Source organism: Pygoscelis adeliae, unplaced genomic scaffold, assembly GCF_000699105.1.
Source record: "Pygoscelis adeliae isolate BGI_AS28 unplaced genomic scaffold, ASM69910v1 Scaffold32, whole genome shotgun sequence".
NCBI classification, from domain to species: domain Eukaryota; kingdom Metazoa; phylum Chordata; class Aves; order Sphenisciformes; family Spheniscidae; genus Pygoscelis; species Pygoscelis adeliae.
In genome coordinates, this window is record NW_008824368.1 from 848655 (window position 1) to 859250 (window position 10596).

Below are 10596 nucleotides of genomic sequence, written 5' to 3' on the forward strand. Positions count from 1 at the left end.
CTGTCGCCGGTCTGCACGGGGACCCGCTGGAGCGCAGGGGTGCGGGCAGGGCCCCGGGCCCCGCTTCGTCCGGGTGCCTTCCCGCGCCTCTTCTGGCTTACGTCGTTTTAGGGGGAGGCTCGTTTACGTGGCTTTAGAGCCCCTCTGAGATCAACGCGTACGCTGGGTGATCCTTTCCCAGGGCTTTCCGAGCAATAATGCTCAAACGAGGGAGAACTTCATGACCTGTGGGTGAATAACTTTGCACTTCTTACTGTCGGATTTTCTCCCTGCTTAATTACCCTCGGTTTTCCTTCATGGTAGTCTGGTCTTTTTTAAGCTGTTCGTAGTTCTCCGTCATCAACCTACCCCTACTTGTGCCAGGGCGGTTAACAGAAGTGTGGAGTGGCCCTGGCCCTTCGAGGTCGCCACTTGTTACTTCTTAGTTCTAGCCTGATCTCTCCGTTTCAGTGCTTAGATCTCCGTCCAGTACGTGCCGCGGCACAGCTGCGCTTAGCTGCCATTCTTCTGCTGGAAAAATAGAACAAAAAGGTGGAAGATTTTTTTTTTCCCCCCATTATCCTTTAACACGTATACATTGACCTGAGTTTTGCCGTTCCTGGAATCTTACACTTCCCCACTTCTAAGATGTAGTTTTCTTTCTTGACCTGTATTTTCCCTTTATTCTGATTTTTGTTTTTCTTACTCTCATATCTTCTTGAAGTGGTTATTGATTCTGTTGCATTTGGAGCCTCTACTGTTTTCCTCATTTTGGAGTGTGATTTACAGATAGTAATAGCAACTTCGATGTAAGAAATTTCAGGGTGTGTTTTTTGCCTTCTAATTCCGGAGCTCCCCAGTCCAGAGAACTTCATTAGCTAATGTCCAGTGTGTCGGAATTTTCCCATTTGCAGTCCAAAACCCTAGCTACAAGCCTATTTCTGTTTATCTATCTTCTTAATTTAAATTGAATAAATCAATTTATGATGCTTCAGTACAAAGTTACTTTCTACTGCTGGTTCTTCTGAGCCCACCATCGTGGGATTTAACTGCTAATGGATATTTATTTTTGTATTTTCAGGTTTTAAAAGCATTTGGTTACTCCTCTCCTTGGAAGGGACAGGAACAGATGTACAAGCTGGACATAGGCTGGCCTAAAATTCCAGAATACTTCACTGGTCAAACATTTTGTGTTGCTGTTGACTCTCTTCATGGTTTGGTCTTTGTGGGACAAGTGAGTGAGAATACTGTACTTCTCTCCTTGTTAACCTAGTGTATTTTTGCCTTTAAAGTGTCTGGTTTAGATTAAGAGAGAGATATGTGTGTGTGCATATATATGAATAATTATTGTATCAAAATTAGTGAAAATGTAAGTATAGATATCTCTGCTATATCCATTTTTTAAAGCAGTTCTGGGAGCGTACTTGCTTGTGCTTTTAAAAGCATTAAATTTCTGTGATACGAATGTATGATCCAACTTAACTGAGTTACAGTAGCTTCTCCTCTAACTGTAAGGTAAGCTGTGTTTCTGGGGCAACTGCCTAGTCCCCTTCCACTCTTTCAGCCTTTGTCCCATGAAGTCAAAACCACGCGGCTCTTTCAGTCAGTTACCGTAATTGGAGTTCAATTGTTTGCTTTACCCCGTTCCATGCATTGGTATCTCTAGGTCACGGATAAGATATTCTGTCCATGGGAAGCGGAGGGATTTAATTGTAAAGCACAGTATGAGTACTTGAGTACCATACAGCTGACAAGTACAGTTACTGTTTCTCGTGCCTGTGTTATGCTTAGTGTATTTTTCAGCAAGAACATGAAAACGTGATTCAAAATCAAGACCATGATAGCTGCAAGAGCTTGGCTGCTCTGAAAATTGGACTCTACATGATTTAAGTTGAAAGTCTAGAAGAGTGGACGGTTTTGCACGCTAAACTTAGACCCTTCTCTCTCTTTCCTTTTCTAGCTGGAGAAAATGAGGTCTAGCAGACAATCTCAGGAGATTCTTATGATTCATGAAATGTTGCAAAATCCTTACAAAGAGGAATTTTCAACAATATGATTACTTGCTTAATATGTTTTCTTAATAGACCTTTTTTGCCTTTTCAGAGGGGAGACAATGTACCAAAGGTACTTGTATTCTCAGAGGAAGGCTATTTTCTTTACTCCTGGAATAATACAGTTGAAATGCCTCATGGTATCTTTGTATTGAACACTGCAACAGATAGTTCAGTATGGATCACAGATGTTGGAACAGGTATGTATGGTGGTGATATGAGAAGTATTATGTGGGGAAGAAAATGCTAATATTGCAGATAGTACTTTAAACAGATCATTTATTTAAGTGTCTCAAACAATTCTGAGACGGATTTGTGCTTTTCTTGCTGTGAACAAACTTCTCAGGTGCTGCACAAAATACTTTGAAGGTTCATGAGTTGTGCTGTGTGTCTGCTTATAGCTTCTGAACTTAGTGAGCAAGTTTGGTTTTGGGGTTTGTTTTTGGTTTTTTGGTTTTGTGGGTTTTTTTTCCCCAGGAGAAGTACAGGGGGGGGGAAAATCTTCTGGCTAGACTTATCTTCTGTCCTAGGTTTGGTGGCCCTAATACAATGGATGAATGTTGTTGTAGTTTATGGATATACTAACCCACAGTCGTATTCTCACTATAGAATTTTGTCTGTTTGATTCATTAATATCACTTGTGAGTATCAGGAGATTTTCTTTTTTAATCTTTGCAATCAGTTGTAATACTTACATTTTGTTTTGTTAAGATGTTTTTGCACTTTTTTTTCTTAATTCAGGGAAATACGGGCACACTGTGAAACAGTATAGCCCTTCGGGTAAACTTATGCAGATCTTGGGCACGCCAGGTAATGCTGGTTCAAGTTTGATTCCCCTACAATTTGATCAACCAGCAGAGATCTTTGTAGAGGAAAGTGGAGATATCTATGTTGTGGATGGAGACGGAGGAATGAATAACAGATTGCTCAAACTATCCAACGGTATGGAAAAATGAACTTCCGCAGTAGTTGACCATTGAAAATTGAATTTTAAACAACACAGCTTGAGAATACTTTTAAGCGAGGACTAGGTAGAGCTGTCATTTAGCATTAGTTTGAAAACTGTTGGATCAGGTCCTGTTTTACTGCTTGTCTTGTCTTCAAGAGAGAAGGCTAAGGAGGATTCTTATCGCTGTCTTCAAGTCAGTAATGGGAGGGTATAGAGAAGGCAGAGCCACACATTCTTGGAGAGGCACAGTGAAGAATGAGGAACGCTGAGCAAAAGATATAACAGAGGGGAATTCCAGTTTGGTTTTTGGAGGGAAAGATTCACAGTGAGGGTGATCAGACAGTGAATAGTTTGCCCAGAGAGGGCGTACAGTCTCCACTCTTGGAGATGCTCAAAACTTGATGAGTTTTGAGTTATGATCTAACTTCAGAGTTGGATTTCTTAACAAGGCTAGTCCTTCTTTGAGAAGCAGGTTGGACCCGCTGGTGTCTGGACATCTTTTACACTTAAATTATTCTGTGATTCTGATTAGCTTGCTCATGTTCCACAGTTAGATGGTCAGTGTTGGTTAGGACTGTGAGTGAGGAGTCTGCACATGTCTGCAGTTGGGGAAAAGTGGAGGAGCTACCGTTTCTCCTTTGTGCTATCATAAAACAGTTGGTTTGCTAATATCTAGTTTGCAAAATGGTAAATTGTTAAAACTGGCAGGTAATGTAAAAAATCGATTTAGTAAACAAATAAATATCATAATCGGCCACCTGTTTCTATATATATATATTTTTTTTTAATACAGTGCTTAACAGAGCCTTGGACTATGGCTTTTGTGCACTCGTGGCTACATTTCTGTAACCATAATCCTGAAACCACTAATAATAATCCAGTAGTTCCTGTGGTAGTTCCAGTATTTCTTGGGTTTATGTATTGGGAGTACTGTGTTTAAAAAGCCTGGGTTTAGAAATTCCACCTTTTAAAAATGACTCGGTGTAACTTTGGAAGGGAATGACTTAAAGCTATTTATTTGTTGTTTCCTTACTGTGATTTTTTTACTTTTATTTTTCATGGTGCTCACCGTTTAGATTACAAAGAGATATGGCTGGCTGGAACAAATGGGACCGGCATTGGTCAGTTCAAGATTCCTCACAGTGTAACAGTGGATCCTTTTGGACGGGTAAAGAATAAAGGGAGAATTTTTTTTCATCTTCCGACAGACTTGTTTACATGTATTTGAACAAAACAAATTGTATTTCTTTTTAATTGAACTGTTGTGATCTGGGTCATTTTTATGTGGGTTACAGTTTCAGTGTGATAGTGGTCATAAGCTGAAGTTTCACACTGCACATCCTACTAAAGTAGCTGGCTGCAAGGTTAACACAAGGGTTCTCACCGGTTACGTTGTCAATGTCCATGCAACAACAGACTGTTCCTCCTGCAGTTCCTAACAGGCTGCCATTGTGAGAGTACAGAATTATGTTCTGTAATAAATATCTACCTGAGTGCTTAAGTTTCTTCAGGGGACTTTAATTTCTTATTTGGAAATTCCAAATAAGATGATAGTAGGGCTCTGGCTAGGTTGTGAACATCGGTCCTTTTCTACATGCAGCTCAAGGCATTCAAGAGTCTGCTGCTGCCAGGTGTTAATCATAGTCTGGCTTTTGCCCTGCTGCTCTTATAGAGGAATTGTGCGGTTGCTCCTTAACGTGTTTCAGGGAAAATAAGATTACTTGACTAAAACATCTTAAATCACTGGTTTGAGCTAATTCTGCTGATGCTGTCTGAACCAGAATAAGAAGCATATATAAAAATCACTTCTCTGCTAAAACTGGCAGGGTAGGAGGGAAAGAGGAGGGACATGGCCGCTTTGTGTTGAAGGGTAACCGTGAGTGTATACATTCAAAGACAGCAATTGCAATGGGCTATGATTTTATTGCCAACGTGGTGTTGATCATCAGCCTAGGTTAGAAATAATTGTCAATTCCTAAGAAATCTAAGAGACTGCTGCAGTAGTGTTTCATTTAAAAATAGTGATGAAAGATCTCAGGTCAACTTGTTTATTGCTCCCTTTCTGGTGATACCCCAGAAAAGTCATGAAGTTTACTTATCAGACTGACGAGTTGTCAACAGCTGTAAGTTCGATGATTGTAATACAAGAGAGGCCTTCACTGGAACTGTCTAGTGGTATTGCTAGCTCGCAGTGTTTGTGAACCCGGTTAGCACAGGGTGGAACAGAGATAAGCTCCACAAAACTGATTAGACAAAACATGCTGAAAATGCTCTTAGTGTTTAAGTTGCTCAATATTTATAGTAGTATTAGGCATATCAGAGTGTTTGCAGATGCAGTCATCATAGGTCTGGATCATGAAATGAGACTACTGTTGAAAAACAAATTGTTAGCGGGTGACAGACCAGTATCTTTAGAATTAAATAGGTGGGAATATGTCCTCACTGGGGGCAGGGGGATATCCTACTAAATATATCCATATCATAGCCACAAAAATGAAGAGAAGGCAGATTTCTCTGTTGAAGTAGTATAAAATAATTTGTGTATCTTAACTATGTGGTGGGTTTGTTTTATATCTGGAAGTCATATCTACTTATTTAGTTTTGAACGTGGAGGTACCTTCTTCCAAGGTGTACTTCTTTTTTACTGCAGGCTACTTTGCTCATGTAAGAAACTAATACATTTGATTTGTTCTATTTGTGAACAGACATGATTTTTGTTCTTAACAGGTATGGGTTGCAGACAGAGACAACAAAAGAATCCAAGTTTTTGATAAAGTCACAGGGGAATGGCTCGGGTCTTGGAGCAGCTGTTTTTCAGAAGATGGACCCTATTCTGTCAGGTATTGTTGAACAGTTCTTCTAGAAGCGTGCAATTACATAAATAAGGTGTGCTCTTACTGGTGAATTAAAATGTTGATATTTAATGTCTGATGACAAGGGATTAACCAGTTTAACTAATAGGGTGCTGGGCCCTAATCATGTGCAAAGATCTGCACAGTTGTATCTTGACAGGGAAATCCTGGCTTTATAACAAGCCCCATGGATTTGAGTGCAGGACTGGGAACTTCATTTTAAAATTGTTGTGTGTTGTTGAGCTTACTGTTGCAGCTTTTACAGGAAGAGAGATTGTCTTGAATGAGTTATCTGTAGCATAATCTGTCTCAAGGAGCAGCAACATGTAGAGCAAGGCTTACAAGTTAATTGTCAATGTTTCACTGCATTTAGTCCGTTGTAGCCTTCAAAACCTTGACTATTAAGGAGGTTTTGTTTGTTTTAAAGTGCATGGTTGTGTTAAAATGAGAAGTCATATGGACTTCATAATTCAACAATATATTTGTCTTTCACAGATTTACGGCCAATTACAAATACCTGATTGTAGCTCAGCTGAACATCAACCGGTTAGCAATCTTGGCGGCACCACCGGTTGGCTCTATTGGGGACTGTGTTATGGTCAACACAGTCCAGCTGGCAGATGAGACCAAACCACACCTTGTGGATGTAGACATGAAGAGCGGAGCGGTCTATGTTGCAGAGATTGGAGCCCAGCAAGTACAAAAGTACATACCTTTAAGCTGATGGTTTCCCACAGCTGCCGTGGCACAAGCTGTGTGACATATAAGACCTATGACCACATTTCCTTGAGTTTTCTGTAGCTTGTGTTTCCTTAGACAAGCACAGAACATTGTGCTCCCAGAACAGTAGAGCTAAGAATCTGTCCTAGCTGTTCTGCGGTCCTGGAGAAGTACTTGGTACTGAGCTGTTACTCATTTTAGTAATGCTATGGTGGCTTTTGCTTTTGTTGCTGGGAATTGTAAAATGACTTTGATAAGCATCTTAATTTTATTATATAAAACTTCACAAACACAGATGCTGTTTTTAAATGTATAGGGTCATCTTGGGGCTCCTCTGCTTAGCCTGTTTGTGTTGTTAAATGAAGGTCAGAACTGTCTGAAGTGTATAAATGGTTTCCTGGAAAGCAAGCACCTCATTTTAATGTTTCTTCACTTGTTTTTTGGATTCATTGTGCTGGTACTGCCCAACAATGAATACAGAGATGCATTATGATGTTGAATAAGGTGCTGCTGGATACTGGTGTCAGTGCTGATACTGGCATCTGCCTTAGGTGGTTAATAACATAAGCATTGGAATCTAAGTTTTCAGCTCTACCTAAAGTGGTAAAGTCTGTAATAAGCTTAAGTTAAATTGATATTGGGCACTTCGAATTAAGTTAAAAGTATGTGCACAGCAGCCAAGTACTGCTTCTTACTAAATCAATTCTTAACCTGGTTTGATTTATATCAGTATGAGTTTTCTGTTCCGTAAGATTTCATAGTGGAACGTATTGAAGTTCAACTCATAAGTTCCTCAAGATAAACAAATTGCAATTTGCTCGGAAAGTCTTAATCAGCATTAGGGACTGGGAGACACATGATTTTCTCCCAATTTCATTGAAGCTCCGTCAGTTAACAGCAGTGCATCTGTTTGGATTTGGGGATTTTAAACTGTTTTATATCCAGCGTTTAGACTTCATCAACTCCATTAATGTCTAGAGTTAAGTTTCTTATGCTATATCCTAGCAGATGTCTCCAAAGTCTGTTGTAAAAAATGCTGTCTCTTTCTATTCCCAGTCCAGAGTCGTTCTGTTTTCTTCACATGTTGCAACAAGATTTTAAGTTAGTTCACTTTATAGCACAAAGGGAAATGGGTATAGGAAAATGGGATGGGGAAAATGGCATGGCAGAAATGAGACAGTGAATAACTGATTACCTCTGTAAAGCTGTGAACCCACATTCCGTATTTATCTACTAGCTCTTCAAAACATTTGAGAGGTTTTTTGCTGTTTCCACACACTTATTCTACTGTGTGGACTATTTTAATGCTAATTACCAGCTAAGAGAGGCAATTTTTTTTCAACTTCCTTAGAAAGGGAATATGGGAAATGGAATTATTCTGATGGGAAGTATCCACTTCAGTGAGTGTTATCAAAAGCAAATGCATCTTAATTTGGCAGGTTTCAACCTATGATCACAAATTTCTGGGTCAGCAGATGGGAAAACTATCCAGAAAAGTCAGATTCATATGTTCCGTAGAAAGTAACTCAGCTGTGGAGCTTGATGGCTTGATTTCAGTACTATTTGAGATTAATGCACTAAATATGAATGCTTTGTTGTTGGCTACATCCACAATAACAAAAGATCCAACTTGGCTGCCCTCATGCAAGCCTTAGAACCAGAACTTCAGGGTTATACACTAACAAATACGATCCATCATTCACAAGGTCTTGAATGGGAGCTAGTAAGCAATATTTATTAGCTGAAAAAGTAGCAGTACTTCCTCTAGACTTAGATGGATAGGTCCACATTGCTTTGCAGTGTGTTGTTTGGATTTTCTGACTAGGTCTCCACTAGCTCAGGGATCTCTGCTCTGTGTGCAGTTTAGCTATTTCTCATCCACACAAGGTGGATTTCTTTTCAAAAATATTACGCTCAAATGTAGTTAATGATATTACAGTATCTTGGTGGAGTAAGGGGTCCAGGTACATCCATCCTTCCTCACCACATCCTCTCCTTATTTATTTTTCCTGTGTCATATCCATTTGAAACTTGACTCGAAGCTCTCTGTGAACATGCTTCTGTGTTCAGTAAAGGAGTAGTGCACTTTTGGATGTTGACGAATAAGTTATTTCTACAAGGTTCTGTTTGCTGCGTGGATCTGCTCTCAGCTCTCTTTTTACATTGGCTTTTGCAGCCCCTAGAAATGGGGAGCATTCATCCAGTTTTGTCTGGCTTTACTGAAGCAGGCCGTGGTGCCAAAATGTGCCTTGCCTCTAGGCATTTGGGTATCTGTGATAAGAAGGGATGCTCATTATTAACTAGTATGAGATGCTTAGACTCCTTTTTACCTCTGCGTCTATGACCAGACTGAGAAAATGATTGATTTGTGCACTAACTTGCTAATTCTCTGAAGGTTTTCTTATGTATCATCTTGAAACTGATTTCTGAAAAACTGCGTAGTAGGATAATTTGATAAAATAAATTGAGAATTTCCAATTATGAAAGGCTTGGGCGCTTTATTTCTGGACTAATATCAATACATTCCATTGCAATGGATTACTCTTCTAAATATGGGGTCCTCGGTGCTTTAATAAGGTATTTAATAATTTATGATACCAACATTCAAATGTCATCTAAAATTCCATGTTATCTTTATGCATTACTATTTCTGTGGCCCATCCCTTATGCATTCTAATTTATGTATCAAAAAAGGCACAGAAATCTCTTCCAGATGTTTTCCTCTGAGTAATTAGTAAAATGGGATGATGAGTTACATAAGTGCGAAGTATAAAAAAAAAATTTAAACTGTATACCCTTTTGACACTAATAGGGAAATTAAAAACAAACTAACAAAACACTTCTTAATGTAGAATCAGGTTTTATTTCCAGAAAAGATTTACCGAGCAATCTGTTTAGTTTTTAGAAGATCAAGAAGGGACTTCTTTATGGGTTAGAAATACTTGCACAAGAAGAAAAAACATACTACAGTGTTAACTAGACAAGAAGGAAAATGTAAGGTGATTGCTAGAACCCCCCAAAAATCTAGTTTTAGTTAATAGATGTCAACTTTTAAGTACGAGAAGTAATCACTGGAGTATCCAAGTAAAGGAAATAGGAATATTCCGTGGTTTGATGTCTCCAACTTCGCAGCTTTTTTTTTTTCTTTTTTCTTTTTTTTTTTTTTTTTAATTGATCCTTTTCTCTGGCTAAGTACCTAGATTGTTAGCTGGATGACATTCCCAGGAGGTAAGACCAGGTCTATTAATACAGTTCATCTTGATTTTTTCGGTGATGCTAATCAGCCTTTTTTTGTGTGTGTGTTATTGTAGTCAACAATTGATTAACAATATCTGTCTGGCCAAAACAAAAGGGGCCTGAATCAGGTTTGTGCCATGCAAGATCAGTCTAGTGAGGCTGAGCTGGCTCTATAAAAGCTGAGGGGGAAGGTGCACAGCTATGTCTGTGGGTCTGCTCATTGTTGTTAGTAAGTTCACTACCTTAAAGTGGTTATTAACCTTTCTGAAGCATTAAGTAGTTAGTTATCTTAGTTGACACTTACTTTCTTAACAATTTGTAACCTGAGAAGCCTTCACAAGTGATCTATGGCCAAGAAGTGTCTGCAGTCACTGAAGTTGCTTGTGTAAAACTTAAGAGGGCACCAAACCCCTGCTGATGCTTGGCATACTCGGTGTAGCTATATACTAGCAAATGTAAACAGCTGGTAATTTCTGATCTTTTGGAGTAAGTCAACAAAGGTAATGAATTGCTCCAGACTTCCTTTCTCTTTTCAAAATAGATTACTTTAAACATAAGCAGATAATTGTGTAATAGTCATTTTGGCTTACTACTACTGGATTTATATCCATCTTTTATTTCCATTTTTTCTCCTAGAAAAAAAAAATCAGTAATTCAGTGTCCAGAGACAGCTGGGTATGGTGAATGGATTCTTCTGTTCCTTATGTCATTGATTTCAGTGGAATTACTCCTGATATGTTGCTTTGGAAACATAATAATTTATAGTAGTATAACCGTAGCAGCATAATTATACCAAAAGAGTAACGCC

The 10596-nt window shown here is 39.0% G+C and overlaps 1 protein-coding gene across 1 annotated transcript; it reads left to right on the plus strand.

Moving 5' to 3' along the window:
* Positions 1-1063: 1063 nt before the first annotated feature.
* NHLRC3 (NHL repeat containing 3) lies at positions 1064-8484 on the plus strand. Its single transcript, XM_009319930.1, has 6 exons — positions 1064-1213; positions 2083-2230; positions 2772-2972; positions 4056-4147; positions 5707-5819; positions 6327-8484. The coding sequence occupies exons 1-6, from the start codon at positions 1109-1111 to the stop codon at positions 6553-6555; spliced, it is 888 nt and encodes a 295-aa protein (XP_009318205.1). The 5' UTR covers positions 1064-1108; the 3' UTR covers positions 6556-8484.
* The last annotated feature ends 2112 nt before the right edge of the window (positions 8485-10596 follow it).